At 39.4% G+C, this 23,104-nt stretch overlaps 1 protein-coding gene across 11 annotated transcripts; it reads left to right on the plus strand.

The window, feature by feature from the left end:
• Positions 1–2,436: 2,436 nt before the first annotated feature.
• LUC7L3 (LUC7 like 3 pre-mRNA splicing factor) lies at positions 2,437–21,777 on the plus strand. Of its 11 annotated transcripts, XR_015278013.1 has the most exons (14): positions 2,630–3,277; positions 9,706–9,772; positions 10,759–10,798; positions 11,063–11,207; positions 12,187–12,261; positions 12,352–12,456; positions 13,513–13,674; positions 13,857–14,140; positions 14,682–14,842; positions 18,070–18,195; positions 19,655–19,795; positions 19,901–20,006; positions 20,425–20,490; positions 21,327–21,777. XR_015278013.1 is itself a non-coding variant. In XM_086857347.1 (13 exons), exons 4-12 carry the CDS (start codon positions 11,085–11,087, stop codon positions 20,447–20,449), a joined length of 1,182 nt encoding a protein of 393 aa, XP_086713473.1. In that variant the 5' UTR covers positions 2,437–8,179; positions 9,706–9,772; positions 10,759–10,798; positions 11,063–11,084; the 3' UTR covers positions 20,450–20,490; positions 21,327–21,777. The 11 variants fall into 11 exon arrangements, 8 of the variants coding, with proteins under 8 accessions (XP_086713473.1, XP_086713472.1, XP_086713469.1 ...); XM_086857347.1 differs by lacking the exon at positions 18,070–18,195 and having other exon boundaries at positions 2,437–8,179; XR_015278014.1 differs by lacking the exon at positions 20,425–20,490.
• The last annotated feature ends 1,327 nt before the right edge of the window (positions 21,778–23,104 follow it).

The following is a 23,104-nucleotide window of genomic DNA, read 5'->3' on the forward strand; positions in this document are numbered from 1 at the left end:
GCAGGGAGCACAGTGGAAAAGCAGGCCGCAGAGCTCTCTCAGTCTCGCCTGAGAAAGTGGCCTGAGAAATCATGAGGAATTAAAACAATCCTCAGAGATAGAAGACAGCTTTGCAGGTGCTGTTTGTCAGTTTCTTGTTTTCTTGCAGAAGAAGGTGGAGGGGTGGTGTACTCCACTGTCCAGTGATGATGTGTTAATTCACTAATCAATAAGTTTTACCTTTCTATACTTCCACATATCGGTCTATAAAAGAAGATCTGAGGTAATAAACCTCACCCTCCTGATCAACTCACAACAGAGTCTGTGTTGTGCTTCTCACTGTTCCCAGTAAAGCGACAAGGGACCTTGAAAATCATCTCGTTCCACTCCTTTGTCATGGGCAAGGACACTTTCCACTAGACTGGGTTATTTAGAAGCCACATGCAGCCTGGCACTGGACACTTCCAGGGGTGGGCCATAGTTCTAGCTCACTGAGTGTTTGTGGTAATTTAATTAAGATTAATTTTATCCAGTGGTTTTACTCAAGGGAAGAAGAACTTTATGATAACCACTGTTATGCAAAAACCTGCTGCTAAAGAGGCTAAATAGAGGGATTCAGAAAAAGGGGTTTGCCTGGTAACTGCTTGAGGAGGTAGTGAAGAGATTTTTAAGATTATGATGATTTATGTTGGGAAGGAACATAACACTCATCCAGTTCCAACCCCCTGCCATGGGCAGGGACACCTTCCACTAGACAGGTTGCTCCAATCCCCATCCTGCCTGGCCTTGAACACTTCCAAGGATGGGGCATCCTTTTATCCTGCATAGGAAACTCTCCATCATTTTTGTGTGTTCTCAGCAGAATCAACTAATCCCTAAAAAACCTAACTAAATTAAAGATCATTGTCTGCAAAGCAATTGGAGAGATTATAGGTAATTCCTGCCACTTGCATGGTTTGGTTTGAAAAGCTGTTTTTTGTCCTTGTGGATTTGTCCTAAACCAAGTTCAAAATAATAATTTCAAACTCCATTCAAACTTTTGTATTCCAGCTTGCTCTGTGCAGCCACTGCACCATGCCAAGGAATTCTGCAGTAGTTGGGCTCCAGTGTAACTCCTGTTTGCTTCCTTTATGCAATCAGAGCATTACAAAGAAACTGAAACAGCCCAGTTCTGCTCCAGTTCCCAATACTAGCACTCCACCTTCCTTCCCATCCCCAAACCCAGACTGCAGGATATTGACTGAAAATTCATATCATAACTTGTGTTACATTGATTTCAACCACACTGTTCCAACCGTTCCATTGGGTTCTTAAATCAGTACAAAATTGCAAATCTTGGAAGAAGTTTGTGGTGCCTCACAGTGCTGCATTAGGGAGAGATTTCCAGTAGGAAACTCCTCAGGTGCTTGCATGAAGTCCTCAGTGATGCTGAACAAAGTTGCTGTCAGTCTTAGTGGGTTTTACAGGATCAGCATGAACAGTGGCTTCAAGCTTTTCAAAAAATATAATTAAAATTTTAATTAATTGCATGTACTTAGGACATTCAAAACGATGTTGAGGAATTGGGAAATAGTTGACAATTTCTATTGTATTCAGTATATATCGAGTACAAAGTCACATGTAGAAGGGAAAATAAAATGGGCCAGTTCTAAGGTCAAAGAAAAAGATTTATGTTACAAAAGCAGGACTTCTATTTTCCCTCAACCTGTGAAGCATGGAGACAGGCTTTCCAGAGAAGTGATGGAGTCATCCAGTGTGAAAAACAGAGTTCACTCTTTAGAATTTTTAAAAGATTAATAAGGGGATTAATAAGAGGATATAAATGTCCAGTGCTGGAGTGTTTCTGGTTATTGGCCAAAGAACACACCAGCAGATTAAGACAGTGTTATTTATGTACTGTTACATTACTGAGGTATATGCATATTCATCTGTTTCATATATGATTCAAACTTTCTTGTGAGCTTTTTGATGTTTCAGAAACTCTTGTTTGATTTTACACACCATTTTATCTGCAGGACATCCTGTGGGTTAAGTCCATATATTTTTATTTCTTCTTGTGTTTCCATCCTTTTGTTTCACACACCCTGATAAGTAGTTAACAAGTTCTTCTATAATTCTTCTTCAGTGCTCTAGTTTGTGTCAGTTATCACTTAGAGAGGTTGATCAACAGATGTGGGGGAAGCAAGCATAATTCCCTTCTCTTAGTAACACCGTTCTCTCAGTTACTTAAGAGCATTTTAACATTTCATGTATTGCTAAGACCTATGATATAGTACATTCACCACACCACTATTTCTACAAGCTATATGGTGCAAAACTAATAGATTGTGTTACACCAATAAGCAGCCAAAAGGAGTTACAATTTGTACCATATCCAAATACTTACAACATGTAAAAGCTAATACATAAATGCAAAAGCCAATATTATATTGTAATTTTTAACATTTTAACTTAAGTGTTCAAAAAGCGTGTGGATGTGGCGATTGAGGACGTGGTTTATTGGTGTGGTGATGTGGTGTGGCTGGATGATCTTAGAGGCCTTTTCCATCATAATGATCCTACAATTCTCTGCATTTCTAAGAGGTCGTGCCCAGCGGGAGGCACTCAGGACCGGGACTCGGTAGCTTCCAGGAGCGGTTTGGGTGATTTTATTCTGGAAGGATGCAGAGAGGGCCCTGAGGCTGCATCAGCTGTGCCCAGGCCCGTTTCCTTACCCTCCAGCCACGACCAGCAAAACCACTAGCGTTGTGTGTCTGGGTTGTGTCCCGGTGCTGTGACACCGCACTGGGCTGGACACTGTCTGTCGCGACAGCTTTCCATCCACAGTGACACCACAGGGAGCACATTATCGCTCATCATACCTCTCTGGGCTAGACGTGTTTGCCGTGACACCTCACTGGGCAGGACACCGTCTGTGTGGCACCCGCTGTCCCTCAGGCGGAGCCAGGCACGGCTGTGGCGGTTCCCCGTTCCGGTGTTTGCCGGGACCCCCCGTTACTGCCCGTGCCCCGCCGCTGCCCGGGCTGGGCGGCACGGAGGCGCCGTGAGGGAGCGGAGCACGGCCAGCCCGGCCCGCGCGGTGCATTGTGGGTAGGGCCAGCCACCGCCGCCATTTTGTCTCTGTCAGGAGCGGCGCAGGCGGTCGGGGCGAGGCGGCCGAGGTGGTGTCTGGCGAGGGGGATCCGGCCCGCAGCTCACGATGATATCGGCCGCCCAGCTCCTCGATGAGCTCATGGGCCGGGACAGGAACCTGGCCCCGGATGAAAAGCGCAGCAACGTGCGGTGGGACCACGAGAGCGTGAGTGCAGCGGGGCCGCCTATCTCCTCCCTCCTTCGCTGCTCTCGCACACTGCGCGGGGCCAGGGGTTTGTCGTAGCCACATGGGCGGCTTCTCTCGGCCGGAGACAACTGCGGGGAGGGGGGAAGAGGGAAGGGGTGAGGTGCCGGCCAGAGCGAGAGTTCCGCGTGCTTTGTCGGGGTGCGGGTCGGGGCCTCCGTGGTGGGCCCTGCATGGCGGCCTAGGGCGGGCCCTGCCCGGCCGTGCGCGGGAGCAGCGCCGAGTCTCACCGAGGAGGAGGAGGAGGAGGAGGATCCCGACACTGCCGGGCTATTGTTGGGCTGCAAGAGGGACAGCCCCGGTGTTTGGGGGTCTGCGGGAGCCGCCGTTAACGGGAACGGGGGTTTCCAGAAGGCTGCTGGTGGCGGAGGTCTCCCGTAGGGAAGCACAAAATAAAGCGTCGGGGCGGTTAAAAGAATTCAGCACTTGTCAGTAGAAGCTGCTGCCTTGCACGAAGAGGGATGGGACAGATGTTCTAGTTTGGGAGATAAATTATCTCTAGATCTCTTCCTGGGGTGGTGTTGGGGGAGGAAAAAGAAGGGCATGCGCGTACCGACTTTAATGTCTGGAGGTTGTACCACAAGGAATAACTATAAGACTTTGGAAAGTGGAGGTTTGGTTAAGAAAAGCCTTATTCTTTCCATATTTCCTCGCTCAGAGGAATCTGCTGGGGAGGAGAGCCGGTCGCTAACCTAAACAAGACTGTTTAGGAGTACTTAAGTACTTTTCTTAATGTGGTGTTCATTCATTTTCTGAAGTAAGTAATCCAAACAAGACAACGTTGTTGTTGTTGTTACTGTTGTTTTTATTGTTATTATTAGTTGGGGTTTCTCCACTGGTTGAGCTTTAATGAATGATGAGTTAGTTTTGGCCGTCATAGTTGGATTGTATGTTATTTATGGAAAACCCAGTGGTACATAATAGTTCCTATAGCTGCTGCTTTGAGAGAGATGAACACTGATGAATTTTTAAATTTTCTCCCGTTCACGATACCTTTTTTAGTTATGCTATATGTTAAAATAAAGTGTCACAGTTACAATAATTTATCACTTAAGTGATAGGAATTTCTGTGGTTTAAGTTGCACAAAGCATCCAGCTCCTTCCCCCTCAGCATTTGCCTGGAGTGTTATTTGGGAGGAGGGAGAAGTGCTTGGGTTTGGCTGTTCTAAATTGCATCTTAATCAAATACATGATTTCATGTTTTTATATGGGATTTAGGTCATTATAAAGGAAGATAATACTTGTTTGAATTTGTTTTAATTGGTTGCAGTTGCATGATCTAAGGACCAATCTTACCTTAAATTTTTCAAGTGTGAGGAACCATTCCCTCCCTTGAAAAATGCTGCTCTAGCTAAGCAGTGCAAGTCAGGAAGAAATTGTGAGTTCAGGAAGTTTTCATGACCTTGTTTATGTGTTTCTAGGCTTACTTTATTAAGAAAATAATTCGGTTTTGTGTACAGTTAGATATTTTCCTTTGATTGTGAATTTAAAATAAGGAGGAGTTAGATGAATTATGTGAAATACAAGGTGAATGGCTTAAGCCATGTTCATCCAGGTAGAACAGATAAGGGGATTGGTTTGATTTGGTTTGTTTTATCAATTAAGGTGAGAAAGACCTCTCTTCTTGGTTGGTTTTTGTTTCACTATCATTCACTTTTAATAAATTCAGATTACTTTCTTCAAATAAGCAAATCAGAATATTTTCAATTTTTCTTTTCACTACAACATCAGGCTGAAGAGTTTGACCATAACCAAGAGACTCCATCTCTAAGGTGTTCTGTTTTGTTGTTTTAGAAACAGGGCCTTGTCTCTCCTTTCCAGTCCTCTGACAGTTAAGAAAGTGAGAGCTGTTCTGTGTCTGACAGCAGTGGGAAAGTTACAGGTTTAGGATTGAGCCTTCAGTCCTGCAGGGTCTGCTGCTCTTTGCTCTGCTTCTGCTTTTATTTATGATTTAATACAACCTTTCTGCAAGGAATGTTTTCCTAGGTTCTCACAGTCAACTGATGAGTTCAGAAGACCCAACAATTATGCCTCTTAAACACGTGTCTCAGTTTGACTTTGTTGCCTAAAGATTAAATTTGCTAATGCTGACATGTTTTAAGACAGGAAATGCAGATGAGGTTCAAATGGTAACATTAATTTCTCTACCTGCTGTCCTGCTTTTCATGTGAAATCCGTGTGCTAATGTAATTTCTTTTGAGATTAGATATAGATCAACATGCAACCTGCTTAATGCCAGCATGTGGTATTGATCCCAAAATGTAGAATTTTGTGTCACATTCAGTTTTGAATGTGGAAGATTATCAGAAGCAGCTCATCTCTATTTTGCTTATCATTTGAAGATTATATCCATGTGGCTATCAGAAACTGGAAGGTGCAGTGAAATACAGGATAGAAGTGGAAAGTGTGGAAACAGGGTGTGTTAGCTCAGTGTGTGATTCATTTGCAGTGCCAATGAAACATGTTGATCATATATTATAGAATATTTCGTTGAGCTTAAGTTCTTACTTTAAAACTTAGACATGATTAAAGCCTTTAATCTTTAAAAATTGGAATCCCATTTGTGGTATATTTCAGTATGATGGCGTGTCCTTAACCAGTCCTGGTTGTGGCAAAAAGGCTTTGTTTTGTGTGCAGGAAGAAATTATTAGTATCATATATTTCAGTCTTTCTGCCTACTATCATATCAGTAGACAGAGTATATTTCTTAATTGATTCACGCCTTCCTTCTTTAATATGCCACCTGCAACAAAGTGATTTATTACAGAAACAACAATTGCATAAGAGTCTGAGGCTGTTCAGTAGCACAAGACAGCCCAGCATAGACTGCCCGTGCTCCTGTAAGGTTTGAAATTTCAATGCTTCATCTAGGCAAACTCAGGGTTTTCAGGAAAGTGGAGAGGGGTGAAGAGCTGTTAAGAGACAAATGGCTGTGAGCAATCACCTCTGATAATGCAGTTTCTCAAAATGTAGGTATTCAGAATATGATTGGATGGTTTTAGCTATTTATAATGTGTTGTGCTTTTACTTTTATAATGCCAGTGACCTAAATTGCTTTGCATCTAGGTAGAATTTAAGGACTTAATCCTCCAGGGGACAGAGGGAGAGAACCTAGCCTTCCATTACTAATACTCTTCCAAGAGCAAAAAACACTTGTCTTTAAGCTTGGGTTTGGGAGAAGGGCTGATGTTTGTTTGGGTGGGCGGGCATTGCTCTTAAAATGTCTGCTCATGTGAGCGTTAATGGATTCAAAGAACTCAACTATGAGAAGGAATTTACAAGTTTTCGATGTGTAAACTAAAATCTAGGCTGGATTTTATTCTCAGCCTTTTTACTAGGAATTGTCTCCCTGAAGGAATTTTTTTATGTCATTGTTTGTTACTGTTAGAGAGATACTTCTCCATCAGCAAATAAATTTCTTGCAGAAGAGAAACATGTTAATGTAGAAGCTTTAATAATACTGAGCTGTCAATACCTTCTTTATATGGGAAAGGTTTGAACTGCTTCCCAAACTCCAATTGAGCTTGCAATTCTTGCTGTTAACTTAGTGGACCTGGATGTAAAGGATACTATTTCCTACCTCCATGAGATTTCAGGGGTTAGTCAATTTGTGATAAAGAAGTGGAGAGTTCCAAGCATTCCTGTTTGTTGTAGTGTGGCAGTGTCTTACCAAAATGAGAGCGCTTGGGAGCTTTGAGACCCAAGCTCTGGCTTATCCTGCAGCAGCAGTTTGACAGTGACCCTTCTCTGTTGCACCTTCTTGGTAGCAAAGTTGCCATAATAATTCTGCAGAAAGGAGTAAATGCTTGTTACCTGCATAGGGACTTAGGCCTACCAAACTGCCTGTTACAGAATGTGTTTTCATATTTTCATATTACTTGTGATTAGTGCAGTGGCCTGATAAACCGTGGATGAGTGATGCCAGTTGAAGCTTATCAATCACCTCTGTTTCAGTCCTTTATGGTTCCATGATGCTTAAGCCATTCCTTGGCCCTTATTGTTCCCACTCACCGTTGATTACTTAGGATTGATTGGAAGTGCAGTTGATGTTCAGCCTGGGAAGGCAGATGTTGCGCTCAGTGAAGCTGAGCTGGAATGGTACTTGCAAGATTCTGCAGGATTCCAGCAAGCTGTGTTTTCCTGTTGAAGCAAACTTAGTTGAAGAGCATAAAGAAATAGGTATGAGAGGGGAGGGAAATCACTTCTGCCACAGTGGTCTGAACCACTCTGAAGTGAGTATTTCTCTGCAGGCTGCTTCCTAGGAGAGAATGTCAGGTAATTAATTCACTGTCTCACTCACTAGGAGTGCCATCCGAGTGCTAGAGTGGCAGCATCTAGAAGCTGATAGAAAATTATGGCAGCTTTTAGGTGTGGGTGTATCTTGTCATTATTTTGGGTTTGAGTTTTTTGTTTGTTTGATATGGCTTGTGTTTGTTTGGGGCTTTTAATAGATAAATAATTGTTACTGTGTATAGAGTGTTTAAACCTTGTATTTTAGTTGTATTTTAGGTTACTGCAACTTTTGGCTATAACCATCAGTTCATAAAAAGAGGACTTTCCTAGTAGAGCTATTTAAAAATAATTGTAATTCTTTTGGATTTCATTGAGGGTGGGATTTTTTGTTTTGTTTTGTTCATCGTACTTCCAAGTACTTTTCCTTTGCTTCTTTAGTTACTAGTAGTTTCTAAACTTTTGTAGGCCAGTTTGCCTAATTTTTTGGTTGATAGAAGATACTCTACAACCCTTTTAACAGTATGGTATGGTCAGACTGTCATTACTGTACTCTCTGTGTCTTAGGAAATTGTCTAATCCATCTCTGAAATTTTTTGGGAGGTGTCTTTCCACTGATCCTTATACCTGGATGTGAGTATGAGAAAATGGAAGAAGAGAATGTATAGAGAAGTCACATTTCTATGGACTAGTACAGAAATCCATCCCCGAAACTGCTCCTTTGAAGCAACACCATAGTAAAAAAAGGGATATTGCAGCTTTCAGAGAAGAGCAGATTCTGAAACCAGATTTTGTCCAGTAACTTTGTCCTTCTGAGAAGAAAAAAAATCAAAAAACAAAAAACAGTCATTTTACATGTTTTCTTAAGTATTCTTGGTAAATTGCTTCAGATAAGTACCAGTGTCCAGACCTGGATCATGGGAGAGGTATTCAGATAACATAAGAGATTTGTGTTTCTTGTCCGTGGTTTGTTAATAGAAGCCTGATTGTTTTTCTGAGTGATCTCTAAAGCAGTCAGTAGTGTTTTAATTTCCATAGCCTGAATTGCAGCTTGGAAAAATAAATCGGGTTGATCTAATTTGATCAGCGGATATCACAGGCTTTTTAGTGAGTTGGTGGTGTTTGGGGCCTCTCTTCTCACCCCCGTTTCTTCAAATACTTTAGTGAGTATCATGGGAGATAAGATACTGCAAGTCTTTCTCTGAAGGATATGTGAGAGGATTAGAATTAGGCTGTAATGCATTCACAGTTACTAGATTTGCCAAAAATCAGAAAGTAGCATAATGTAAAGGAGGTGCTGGTAGAATGTTCAGGCTAGTTTTGGATTTACCCCTTAATTAATGGCAGTCGCATCTGTAGGAAGGGCCTAGTGAAAAGTTAATTATTTAAGATTGTTTATCAAATTAGGGATCAAAGTATTTCTACTAGATCTAAGATTCTACCCTTACGGCTCTTCTGATGAATAGACAGGAGATATTTCTGTGTTATGAACTTCAGGAACTGACCAACTTGACTAGCTAAGCCCATGTTCATGGGTGAGGGTGAATAATCTTTTTAACAAAAGCTGGTTTTACCTCATCATATGTTAAGTATTTACTGACTAGAGTAACAGGTTAGTAGGTTTTTGAACTTTCTGGTGGTCTTTTTCTGTTATCAGAAAAATAACCTGACTCAATGTAAAACCATACTGTGCAGAAACAAACCAAACCCTTTCTAGTTGGCAGGGAAGAACTTGTTCCATGCTTCCATGGCAATTGTTCTCATCTCTTGTGGCTTTTCATAGTTAAGAATTTCACTTTTATTAACTTATTAAACTATTAAATAGCCCAATCTGATTTAAGTCCTTTCCTTTGGAACTACTAAATATTTATATTTATAAATTGATGACTCTCTCCTCTAATCTTAAATATTTGGTGGTAAAATTAAGAACTATTACTATTGCAAGGAAAAGTAAGATTTTTAGTCTTTTGTCATCAAGATGCATCTTGTAGCACTCACTGCTGCCAAGAAATATAAAGATAGAGGGTGTGTAAAATTTTTAGAAATCTTACTATGTTTAAAGGAAACTTTATTGCTGTGTTTTAGAAAATAAAAGCAATTACATAAAATTTTCAGTTCAAGGGGCAAAAAATGATGCCTGTTTCTTTCTTCTCTATCAGGTTTGCAAATACTACCTTTGTGGCTTTTGCCCAGCTGAATTATTTACAAATACCCGTTCTGATTTAGGTAAGTTTATAAGTCATGACATTTTTATTCACATAAAAGTAATTACAGTTGAGCTTTTGAATGCAAACTGTGTTTTTTTATTGTTAATTACTCTGTCAGAACACTTTGAATTTTATTTTATTTTTTCATTTCAAGGGTTTCTGGTGATACAATATGCTAAAAGAAATATTTATCCTAGATGCTACTTTGTCTAAGTAAAAAAAGTCTTAATTTTTTTTTTTCTTACTGTGTAAGCCAGATTACTGGGTGTGGGGTGCTTTTCTCCTCAAGTGTCAGTTTCTAGTTTGGGTTATTCTACCTGGGCAGGGTTTTAAAACCTATTTTTGTGTGAGTATACATGATTGAGCTGCTTTACTTTAGAGACTCTCTTACTGTAATAGTTACTTCTGAAGACCAGCTGTAAATGATGTGATGGTTACGTGTAGGATGTTGTTTGGAGATGGTGACTTAGCAAAACCAGACTTTCTGTCTTAGTTTCTAAGTCTGTTGAAGAGTTCGAGAGTCTGGGGAAGGTGAGGAATTTTAACACAGCCACCTTCATGAAGTCAGAGCACATACCTCCTAATTTACTCTGAAGATCTATGTTTTAAGTAGCCAGTGTGTTGCAGAGAGCCCTGGAAATTAGAAAGTGCCTGATGAAATTACCCTTCATATGTAATTTTTTTTTTTTTTTTTTTTTTAAAGCTCCAGGTGTTTAGGATATTACTTTGTATTTGATGATGTAAAACTTTATCTGGAAATTCTATTTTTATGAAGACTTTTTATGTAGAGTCTCTTTCGGTTTTATAATTACTAAAAAATGTTGGCATTCTTTTTCGTTAATGTATCTTTCAAGCTCCAAGCAAAGGAAGCAGAAAGACAGAAGCATAAAAGTCCTTGTGAAATGTTTATAGCCCTTTTCTGTCATGGTGCACAAACTGGTGCTGGTGGAATATGAATACAACATTTAGGAATGCAAACTTTAGCTTTTTGTGTTGTCTTCTTAGGTCCTTGTGAAAAAATACATGATGAAAACCTACGCAAACAGTAAGTTTGTTGTTTGATATGTTAAAGCAGATAGAGTTTCTGGTATCTTTGAAATTTGTTAATAGCAACCCAAACATTACAAATTACTCGCTCTTTTTTATTTGTGTAAACTTATTTATATTTTTATTTAAATAAAAATTTACTTATTTAAATTTATAGTATTCTCTTACTGTGAGCAAGAATTTATAATACTGTGTGTCTTGTTACTTAGTTTTCATCTATTGGGGATTGATGTGAGCTCTCATTTTTAAATTTATTTCTCAGGTATGAGAAGAGCTCTCGGTTTATGAAGGTGGGCTATGAGAGAGACTTCCTGCGCTATTTGCAGAGCTTGCTTGCAGAGGTGGAGCGCAGGATCCGGAGGGGCCATGCTCGTTTGGCACTGTCACAGAACCAACAGTCTTCTGGGGTGAGTCTGCATGAGTCATTGAGGCAGCTTTTCCTGTAGACAGTATCTTCAGGGTCTTACCTATTCAGGTAAAACTTAATGCCATCCAGAAGATTCCTGATCAATAAGATTATTCATCATTTAGCCAGCAGATTGTATCTGGCACTAATGGATGAGCCAAGAGAGACTCCACAGTCAGCAAGAGCCCTCTCTGTTCTCACTGTCTCTTGTTTCCTCAGAATGAGTATCTGTTCTCTACCTGTCAAGTGTTGTCTTTACCTTGACCTCAGTTCACCCTCTCTCCACTAGTTGCACATTCCTTCCTCCCTTCACTAGCAAGCTGTATCTTGTCCCCTGATGGATTTGGAGCAGTGATTGTGGCCTGTGCTCTGTGGCTTCTGTGACTGGCAGTACAGCCTTGCTCCCTTCTGCTGCCCCACACTGTTCTGTGCAAAGTCCAGTTGCTTCAGAAGGAGCTGTGGACAATATCTGGTCGAGAGACAGCACTTGTGGAGCAGAGCAGAGGTGGGAGGGCAGCAATAAGCCTATTCTGGCAGCCTGCAGAGAGGACACTGCTGACAAATGCATCTTTGAAGTGAAATTCTTTTCACATTTCATGCTCAGAATTTGAATTCAAAGCCCACAGAACTTCTAAGTCATACTTCAATGTCTGCAAAGATATGCAATAGCTGCATGGGAGTGTCAGAGTTTGAAGTTACGACAGTTAGGACTTTGAATACGATTTTCTTGCCAGGACCTTGAACATTTTTGTTGATTTGGGAGGAATTAGTGTGACTAGACTTAACAAGAGTGGAGTAAATTGTATTGAGAAGTGTTTTATATTAGACTAGACTATTTTTAGTAGCTTCTTGTGGGAGAAGAGGCCCAGGGGGAGGTTATTCCCAAAGCATCTCTGGTATATGAGAAGACATACATTTGTGTGCTTAAGCTACTTTAACAAAAGAAGAATAGCCCCAACTCACTCTTTTACTTTTTGCAGGGAGCGGGACCTACTGGTAAAAACGAAGAGAAGATTCAGGTGTTAACTGACAAAATTGATGTACTGCTTCAACAGGTGAGGGTTTTTTAACCCCCATAAGAGAGATCTCTTGCTTTTGTTACTTGATCAAAAATCAAACTTTTTTTTTTTTTAATTGCCTTTTAGATTGAAGAACTAGGTTCAGAAGGGAAGGTGGAAGAAGCACAAGGAATGATGAAACTCGTTGAACAGTTAAAGGAAGAGAGAGAACTGCTGAGGTCTACGACTTCAGTAAGTAATGTGTTTGTAGTTCTGAGACATACTAAAATATCCTTCTGCTGAAGGTATGCAAGGTCTGTGCAGAATTTATTATATAGTAACAGGACATTTGGCTGTGTTAATCCAGTGTGTTGATGAGGCATTTTACCTTGAGAGTGGGTTTCCTGCACACAAATTATTATATTCACCCAGCAGTGGTAGAAGAGAGCTTGCACCTTCCTCTAGTTGAGGTCTCAGTTAAACTTTGCCCTGTAGTCTCTGCAATATAATTCTACTGAACGACTGTGACTGTTACAGAAAGCCCTTGAGTCAAGGTTGTGACTAGAGACAGGCATCTGTCTGACTCTGAGAGCTACAGAAGCCAGAGGGAATGTTTTAAGTATCAAGATTCTGTTAATGAAAAGGAGCTTAAGTTTAAGGGTTTGACTTTGGTGTTTAATGAAATGCTCAAATTGAGATTCTTGTTTTATCTTTTGAGAGCCCATAAATGTTACAGACAGCGTGTTTATGTCCATACTGTATGATTCATGAACACTGCACAGCAATAATCACCTGGGTTTATGTTGAAATGTCAATGTACTTCTCATATGTCTGTTGAAACAGTGGTTTAATTTGACCACTGTACTTCTAAATTGAAGCCAGTAATTATTTTTGTTTTTCTTCATGGGGTATTCTAGCCCTTTGATTCCTTGAGGTATATTCCATGGTAGTTCTGCAGCTCCTGACATTACAGTTGATGCCAAAGTAATCTTAAAACTGGAAAAGAAAGCTTTAAAAGAAAAACTTAGAACTTTAATTTTTCTGATATTGCAAGGAAGCTGCAGATACAACTTGGTACATATTAATGCAGTCAGTAATGGTTCTGTGGTTTCTCATGGGCTCCTTCCATGTGGCAATGGGCATAGGGTGGCCTCTTTTCTCCCTATTTACTCTGATGGGGTGCAGTGCTCCTAAGAGAAAGCAGGCAGATGTGATTCAAGCTTTCAGTAGAGCCTGGGATTTGACAACAGTAATATAGAGTTCAACCAAAACTTTCCTTTTGCCTTATCAAATATTCTTCTTTTTCAGACAATTGAGAGCTTTGCAGCCCAGGAAAAACAAATGGAAGTTTGTGAAGTTTGTGGAGCCTTTTTAATTGTAGGAGATGCACAGTCCAGGGTAGATGACCACTTGATGGGAAAGCAGCACATGGGTTATGCCAAAATAAAAGCTACTGTAGAAGATTTAAAAGTAAGTATTTCCTCCAGTTATTGAAATGCAAAATTCTTGGAGGCTTCCTAATGTACAGAAAAGGCTGTCTAGTGAAAAGTTTTGGCTTTTATAGCCTCAGAATCTATAAGCTTAAGTAGTCGTCATTTCTTGAGTGAGTCATTGAGTAATCACCATTTCTTCCTGTGAACTTGTTTTTTAAGGAAAAGTTACGAAAAAGAACAGAAGAGCCTGACCGTGATGAAAGGTTGAAAAAAGAGAAGCTAGAACGGGAGGAGAGAGAGAAGGAGAGGGAGCGGGAAAGAGAAGAGCGGGAAAGGAAGAGACGACGTGAAGAGGAAGAAAAGGAAAAAGAGAGGGCTCGTGACAGAGAGAGACGTAAAAGGAGCCGATCACGTAGCAGGCATTCAAGCAGGACATCTGACAGGAGGTGCAGCCGCTCACGAGACCACAAAAGGTCAAGAAGCAGAGAAAGAAGGCGGAGCAGGTACCTGTGTGTGTGCCTGTGTGTCTCTTAAGTATTTTCATATAACTTTCCAAAAGGTAAAAATCTTGTGGGGACTTGATCTGTCAGCCTGAGTCACATCACTGATTTGTTAGCTTCACTTAGGTCTTGCTTCTTAAGCCAAGACACACCTTATTGGTTCTAAGGATAGGCAAGTTTTTGCTGAGTGTCTTCTCTCCATTTTTGGAAGATGGCACCATAGTGGTGGAATTTGCTTTATGAGGGAGCTTTCAGCAGATAAAGAATGCTCCCAAAAAAGTAGGGTCTGCTTTCTTCCTTTAGTTGGTCTGTATTTAATGGTGGTAGATACTTTGAAACTGTGTAGTTAAGTGTTTTAGTAAATTAAGAGGTCAGTATGAAACCAGGTCTTCTGTACCGGGAAATATTTATATACAATATTTTAAGATTTGGTTTCTGCAGATAATGACTGTATTTAAAAGTGCTACTGTTCTACAGTTTTATATTCTGAGTTAGAAAATAGCAGCTGAGGTTTACATTTTTGAAATTCTCTGTGAATGTTAAGGAGTCGTGACCGGAGGAGAAGCAGGAGCCATGATAGATCAGAAAGGAAACACAGGTCTCGCAGTAGGGACAGGAGACGGTCAAAAAGCCGGGATCGGAAGTCCTACAAGCACAGAAGCAAAAGCAGAGAGAGAGAACAAGACAGGAAGTCAAAAGAAAAAGGTATGTTTGTATAAAGACTGAGTTCTTAGAAAGTTTTGAAATAATCTTTCCTTAGAGTCTCAAAAGCTGTTAGCCTTTCAGTGAGTGACTGAAAGTTCTTAGTACCAGATCAGACCTGGTTCTAAAAGCTGTGTGTGTTGCTGCAAGCAGTTTGAAGCATTTTGTTTTTTTCCGGTTAACATCACTGCATATGTGTGCATACCTACACCCCAGAGTCCTTCTCTTACCTGTTGCACTTTGTCTGCAGATGAAGTGTGCAAGGATTTTTTTATATATTAAGACCTGTTTACTTTTAGGAAAACATAAGCCTGTAATCATAATTTCGTAAGAGTGAATGTCTTGCATTCCTACTCTTAGTGGTTATTTGCAAATTACCCTTTGCAGGCACACGTTTTGTGGGAGATTGGTACCTGGCTTTTCATCTGTACCATCTGTTACTTCTCAACACTATCAGGTTTCTGTTGTTATTCTTTTAACAGTGCTTTCAAGTTTTTTTTCTAATCTATAAATGCAGTCCAAGATAAATATTGCAGAATCTCTGTGATGCTCTAAATGACAATTTATGCCTCCTCCCCAGTCTCCTGCTCTTCCTCCCCACCTTTCTCCCTTTTTTTTATTTTTTTTTTTTTGTTGTTCAAACGAAGTGAGTTTTGCTTTGTCAGTGTTCAGGTGAGTCTCAACAGAAAGCTGTGTTAGTCCTTGCAACAGTTTTGTAGCTGTACATGCCATGTACCACAGCATTCATGGTGACTCACTGCTTCACCAGAGGCTGAAGCTCAGAAACTTGACTTTAAGTAGGATTACAAAGAGCTACAGTGAGAACACTGTAGATTCCAATTTTGTGAGAAGATACTAATTCACTGTTATTGCTAAATTTCCCCCTTTAAAAGTCTTTTGGAACTTCTGAAGGAACGTAATACTTCTGGCTCTGGTGGGGAGCTGACTAATGGCCAGTCCGAAACAGCCACCCCACTTCATGGGCTGATCATCAGTAATGGATGAAACAATTGTGTTTCTAAGGTACTTTTGAGGTTCTCTGGAATGAAAGGTGCTCTGTGCATGTGTCTGGGTTGCATAGGCCTGTCTGCTTGACCCTTCTCCGTATTTATCCAGTGGATTGGTTGCCAAAATGTTGGTAATGCTTCATGTATTTCTCTTCCCTGACTTCCTTGGACTGTTTGAATTATTCTGGTTTATACTGTGGGGCACCTTTAGTATTGATGCTTCTCTCATTTTCCTTTGCCATGTAAGAGAGTGGGTTTTGTTGCTTGCTCGTTGGCAGTGGAAATGATGTGCAGGCTTTAAACTCAGATTCAGTGTTGTAGCCTATATCTGTCCATTTGTTACTATTCTTACCTGATACTGTGCCTTTTTTGCCTGCTTTATGAACAGATTTTTGGTACTTGGTCAAGAATGTCCTGTTTTCCTGAATGTGTGTATCTATGCATATAAGTAACTGTTTTCTTATTTATTCAAATTTGGTCTGGTTTTGAGCTTTTCTCAATTCAATTTTCTCAGTTCTTTCCTTAATCTTCCCATAAATAGAGGAGCTAGTGAACTTTCTTCAGCATCTCAAGTATTTTTAGTTTTAACTTAACTGATTTCCTTGCTGGCTGTTTTATTTGCTGCTTGCTACTTTCTTCCACCAGAAATGAGAACAGTGAGGTGATGCTATGAGCTGCGATGAAAATCCCACCTGGGAAAACCAATTACTTTTTTTCACTGTACCATCTTAACATTTGTAAAAACACAAATAGGCCTTAGAACAGAAGAAGTTTGTTGTTTTCCCTTTGCTGGGAAAATCCTTTAACAGAAAAAAAAAATTAAAAAGAGGAGGGGAGGAAGGAGAAAAAACCCAGTAGTAGTTAATAAGACCACATTGAATTTCTGTGCTGAATCTGTAAGCACCATTGCAGCTTCATATTTACAATGTGGCACTGTAGGTAGGTAGTAAAGAAGAAAGCTTTAGAGATTCATATATCTGAAGTGTGTAACTTAAGTAGTAACTTAAAAGTTAAATCTTAGTTATGTTGGGGATCCTGGCTTCAGAATCTGCTGGTCTTTATAGCCATCACTGATCTGCAGTTGTAAAAGTAAGGAGCAAAGGCTGTAACTACTTGTGGTAGTGCCTTTCATCTGGAAATCTCAAACTGCTTTATAAATATGAATATTAACACCAAAAAAACCCAAGGAGCAGTTTCCCAAGATTTGCATACAATTGCATATTAAATTAGTGCCACACTTTGAAAATTCAGAAGTCCTGGCTTCTTGTTCACTAAGATACTGTGGAAGACAACAGCCAAGGTTATAAGAAAAAAGTATGTGTAAAAATGGGGGTACTTGGTTTGTGACTCAGATTTCAGGGTCAGGGATACCTTTGCTAAAGAAAGGAGCCACCAGCCATTAACACCAGCTGAGTGTCAGCTTAATATAAATCAGTAGAATGCATCTAGTGTTGAAGTTAACAAACTTCAGAGCAGATGGAGTAAATAGGGGGTTTTAGTAAAAGAAAAATTATTTTCCAAGTACCTTAATTTTATGAAGGGTTCATACTGGACTGGGCCTCTAGACCACTTTGGCTTGGCTCTCTACCTTCCCTAATGTGGATTCTGATATTTACATAAAAGTAATTATGATCATGTTTTAATGTTAGTGATTAAACGTCAGCAGATACTGCCAGAACAGCTCAGTAATACTGGATATTATGTTTGATTTTCTGAATAGTAAAGTGATTCACTTTGTTGTGGTAAGAATTCTCACAGAACACATCTCAGTTGCCCACACAAACTCAATCAGAAAAATGTGCTTTAATGTGTTTAATCAGGAAGCAAAGTCAATGTTATGTGATTATACCTAATACATCACAGTTGAAATAATACACCCATTTTCAACAGCAAACTAATTTTATGTGCTTTCTCTCTTACTGATTAAAAATACAGTGGAGGAACTTAACTTTCTGCAGATACTCTAGGGGTTAAAAAGTTATTGGGCTATTTGTTGAATACACTTTTTCAGTTCTGCTTGGCAAACTGGAGGTTTGCTATGGTAAACCTGTTTTAATTCTAAAATTTTTAGAAGAATTTGATCTTTCATGCCACAGTTTATTAGTTTTTTTAACCTTAAACAAAATTATCCTTCCTGACCACATTCAAGACACAAAAAAGACAGAACAAAACCCTGCACACTGCACATCCATAGGGCTATTAAGATCTACCATATCTACATAGGACAGAAGATAAGATTATTGGACTGACTACTAGTCCTCTGCGGGGAAACAAGACTACTATTCCTCAGTGGATCCACGTGTGCACCGGAGATACCTTTAAGACACAAAAAGAAGACTTTTTAACAAGGTTAGTTAGAGTGCAATCTACCTGCGGAGTTGCCAAATCAAGGGCAGACAGACCCAAACTGACTTAGTCTTTCAGTGAGCTGGGTGACATTGCCGTGTGCTTTCTCCAGGCACCCTGCACTGGATGTGCTTCTGCAGGTGAATCCTCACTACTGGTGGTCATTAGGCAGTTGCCTTAATTTCTCTGTGAGGGCTTTACCCTATCCTTTGGTGTAGTGTGTTATAAAGCAAAGAAGTCGGGATGTCGCTGTTCTTTTAAAGCTTAATTTCTTGCTTTGTCTCCTGGAATATTAAAGTCTGTTATGCCAGTCTAGGTGATAATGTTATTTAAAATAGCTTTTTCAGAGTGTTTGATCTGTGCGCTCCTGTGTTGGAGATTTATCTGTCTATTTATATTATTTACTTTGCCCGGATAGCAGGGAATAATCAGAAAAAAGAGCATGAATGTTGTTCTGTATGATGACATCTGAGAGGTTGGTTTTCTGGATTTTTTTTTTTTTTTCTCTCCAGAGTGTCTTTACTGATCAAGAGGTGAATATTATGGTGTGAAATAATACAGCAGGAATTGGTATTTTTAGTAAATTTGAAAATACTGAATTTACAGATGAGGCACGCAGCTCTAATACTGAATGTCTTTCTTCCCATGGAAATATTTTTACTTCTGGCTTCCTTCCTTCTTTGAGTTTTTAGTGTAGCAAATATTTCAGTGAGCTTCTCAATTCATGATGAAATTGTGGGCTCATTCCCCCACATCTTGCTGTTTCTTTGCCTTTGAAAAAAAGTTGCTTTTTATATGTCTTCCAAGCTGTCCCCCCAAGTCCTTTTAATGAGTTGTCTATAAATGATGGCTGTTTTTATAAAATTGAGAATTAACAATGCTGACAAATGTGCAGCTTCAAATTTAATCTTGATTGTCACTGATCTCCACCTGCAGAGCTGTCAGTGCTTAATACTGTTTCCCAAAGTGTTTGATAGTTTGAGATTGCTAGTTTTCAATTGGCAAGTATCAATTTCTTCGATTATGCAGTGAAGCATTGTCCCATCACTCTTTTCTGATTCTCTTTCAAGACCCATAATTAACAAGAATTGTAAACCAAAGCAAGCCATACACAATCAGAAATCAAAACTTGCGGACCAAAAGAGTCCCGTAACAAGTAAGGAAGCCATGCACCATAATTACACATTTGCCTAACCTCTTTCCCCCCAAATTTGTTCATTTTGACAGAGAGCTGAGTAGCTGCCTCTGTTTCTCCTCTTCCCCCACCCTCTATTGTCCCCATTTACCTTTATTTTGTCCCCTCTCCATTCCAGCATGGTAGTCTGAAGCCTATTTCTGTAACTTCTTGAGTATTACTGTTACTGCTATACAAATTGTCTCATGTTGTATGCAATATATATCTCACATGTGCAATGTTTGTTTTTACTTTGAAATCCATGGTCAATGTCTTCTTTCATGGCAGAAAAGAGGGGATCTGATGATAAAAAAAGTAGTATGAAGTCCAGTAGTCGAGAAAAACAGAGTGAAGACACAAATACAGACTCGAAGGAGAGTGAGACTAAGAATGAGGTCAATGGGACCAATGAAGACATAAAATCTGAAGGTGACACTCAGTCCAATTAAAACTGATCTGATATGACCTCAGATCAGACAGAGGTAAGTGCATTATTTCAAACTTTGATTAGGGCTTTTTGTTACTGTTTAACAGTGCAGCGTAAGTATGCACAGATGAAGATGGAACTAAGTCAAGTAAGAAGACAAACTAAAGCACCTTCTGAAGGAAATGACAGTGTAGTCCTGCAAAACATTTTGAGGTACATTGTTTTGTCTCAGCTATTTTGTAGCAGACTCGTGCCCCCATTAGTGTGCCTCTTTGGGACATATTTGTAATATAGTCACCATAGAAAAATTAATGATTTTTTTTTTTTATTTTTAGGGATTTTGTTTCGTTTTTTTAAAAAAAAGTTGAACTGGTTTTGTATTTAAGTCCATATTGTGTTGGTACATCAGCAGAAACTTTTGCTTAAATACTTAATATCTGAGGCACATGTTGGACTACTTTGTTTTCATATAAACTGCTAGTATTTCTTTGTCAAGGATGTTTCTAGTTTTTTTGCTTTATTGCCTTGCATTCTAATGCAGTTTGTTCTGTAACTCGAGAGCCAGTAGCATTGGATTGATGGAAGTGTAGGGTTTATGAATTATTGCAGCTGACTACCATACCTCACACAGCGTTGGTGTTGTGAGCGGCCCATGAAAAGCCAAATTAAAAATCAAGGATTCAGTCAAACTAAGCAGGTACTCATGCCAGGTACTCCTTTCTCTACCCACATCCATGTTTGAATGCTGTTGCCTGTAATCTTTAAGCTTACTGTTGTGTTTTTGATTTTGAAGCTAGTGAAAAGGACTTTTTGTGTATTGTGTGAATACTGTAAATCTGATGTTAACAGAATGGAATTTTCTTTCAACTGTGTGTAGGGATGCAGTGCTGCCCAGAATTAGATATCTTTAAAGAGTTTAAAATGCAATAAACACTACATAATATTCGCCTTGTTACTTTCAATGCAATTCAAGTCTTTAAGAGGTATGTGTTTAATATTTCCTACTGTGTAGGAGACTTTGCAGTCAGCCGTAGCACAGAACAGTGGAATGGCTGATGACAGGCTTGTAAGGCAAATGTAAATGCAGAGACAGATGCCACCAAATGATGACAGTGTTGATGGCAGGAATGTATGCTGGAAACTGTTTGTGGGATATGAAGCAGCTAAGCAATAGGCAATTCCAATACTGTATTGAAAGGACAACTTGAAGTTTTTTCCCCGCTCTTTCTTACAGAAGGTCTTTAGTTGTATTCCTGAAATAAGGAACTAAAAGTGGAGATACCAGCTGATAAATGAGCTTCTTGTAACATAATTTGTTACTGTAGTTGCATTATGTATGCTAGGAGCTCTTAAACATTTAATGTTGATATTAAACCATTAATGCTACATCATTGCTTCTAAAGCTAGTCATGTTCATTGATGTTTTTGTAGAGTTAAGATGACAGCTAACAACTGGGCGAGTGTATAGGAATGGTAAACAAAATGCTCTTAATGCTGTCTAATCGTCTGTTCTCCCAAAATTTTGCATTATAGGACTACTACATGAAGAGTCTGTGAAGACAGCGGAAGACAGCTTAAACTGAAGATCTGCTTTAAAATGAGGTGAAAGAAAGCTGTAGTGACGTAGAAAAATATAAAGTTGAGTTAGAATTTTTTTTAAAAAAATTTAATTCAGGACTGGTGTTTCCTCCCAGAGTTCAGAAAGATGTGTTGATAATAGCACATATGCTACTGAGAATATAAGTCCTGTATCCTTTTTTTTTTCTTTAAGACTTTTTAAGATAAGAAACCAACATAACCTGAACACATGGCTTGCTCAGTGTTTAATTGCAAGTTTTCATTCTTGGACTTTAAAATACAAGAATAAATGTTTAGTATTTGTGTGAATCAAACTAAAATGAATCCCATTTTTACAACTAAGCAATTCCTAGCTTCTTGATATATGAGAAATGGAAATAAAGTATCTTTGAATTTCTGTTACAAATTTGATTGTCTCTGTCATTGAACATTTAATAATATTAATTAAGCTGCTTTCCTAATAAATTGCTCATGTCTTCAAGCTTAGTTTATTAATTTGGATGCTTAGTTATTCTGTGCTGTTTGTGGGTTTGGGTTTTTTTGGTGCCATCAGGATTTGATTTCTGGCTTACTTATGCAGCAGTTAGATGCTGTTGGGTTCAGCATCTCCCCAAAAAGTGTCTTTTGCTGCAGTTGGTTAAGAAATCACAGAAATCTTGCAATAAAAATGTAGATACTAACTCTTTATAAAACTGGTCAACTTTGACAGCATATTTAGAGCGATTCCAGCACTGAGAGTGGCATTCAGACTGCCTTATATTTGCATTGCATATATTGCATTGATATTTTATTTGTTTATTGATATTTATAATATTGATATATTATTGATTAACAGCCCCTATGCAGTTGGTCAGAACAGACACACAGGGAGGGAGATGTGCCCTGTGAAGCTGTAGTGCAAGCAGGAGTGGTTCTTGTTGGAAAAGAACTGCAGTGTGTACGAGTCAGTGCTGTGGCTGTAAGGCAATGAATTTATGCTCTTTTAAAAGAGCATTATCTTTCCCCTTAGTATTCAGGCCTTGATGTATGTCACCAAAGTCAGACATGGACAGAACACCATTGTAACTTGTGCTCCCTTGTGTGGCCTGTGTGTGGAAGTGCACTTGTGAGGAATCTCTATCTTGGTGTCTTTGGTCAGTAGGGCTAGGTTTTGATACCACATGTAGACAGCTGTGTTCCTTTCTTGACTTCTGTTGTTCTGTTTTTATAGTCTATTGTCTATTAATTTAAGCAAATACATGTGCAGGGACACAGGGGATGGAGAGTGGATATGGCAGTGTTTTTCAGAAAACATAAAGTGTGAGCAAGTGAAATTATAGCTAAATCCTAATTGGAAAGACATTGGATGAACACCTCCTCCTTTTGAAACTTAGGAGACAGAACTCAGCCACTTCCTGGATGAGTTACTTCTTTCAGCAATGAAAATGTTTATCTTGCATCTTCCACTGCACTTATTTATTACAGGATTTGCATTTCCCCTTACTTTGCAAAAGTAAAAATGATAAAATGAGGTACCTTAGGTACATCAGCCTGGAATTCAGATTCTGAAAGTATCATAGGGGAGTCTTTAATGCTTTGGAGAAAAATTCTGTTTTGCAGAGCATAGGAAACATGGTGCCTTTCTGCCTCCAGATTTGACTGTACAAACATCTCCACAGAGATTCATTCATCTTTGTGAGAGGTACCTTTCAAAGCTCAAGTCCAGGATAAATACCATCCCAGATTTTCTAGGA

Source organism: Cyanistes caeruleus, chromosome 19 (assembly GCF_971803275.1).
Source record: "Cyanistes caeruleus chromosome 19, bCyaCae1.hap1.1, whole genome shotgun sequence".
NCBI classification, from domain to species: domain Eukaryota; kingdom Metazoa; phylum Chordata; class Aves; order Passeriformes; family Paridae; genus Cyanistes; species Cyanistes caeruleus.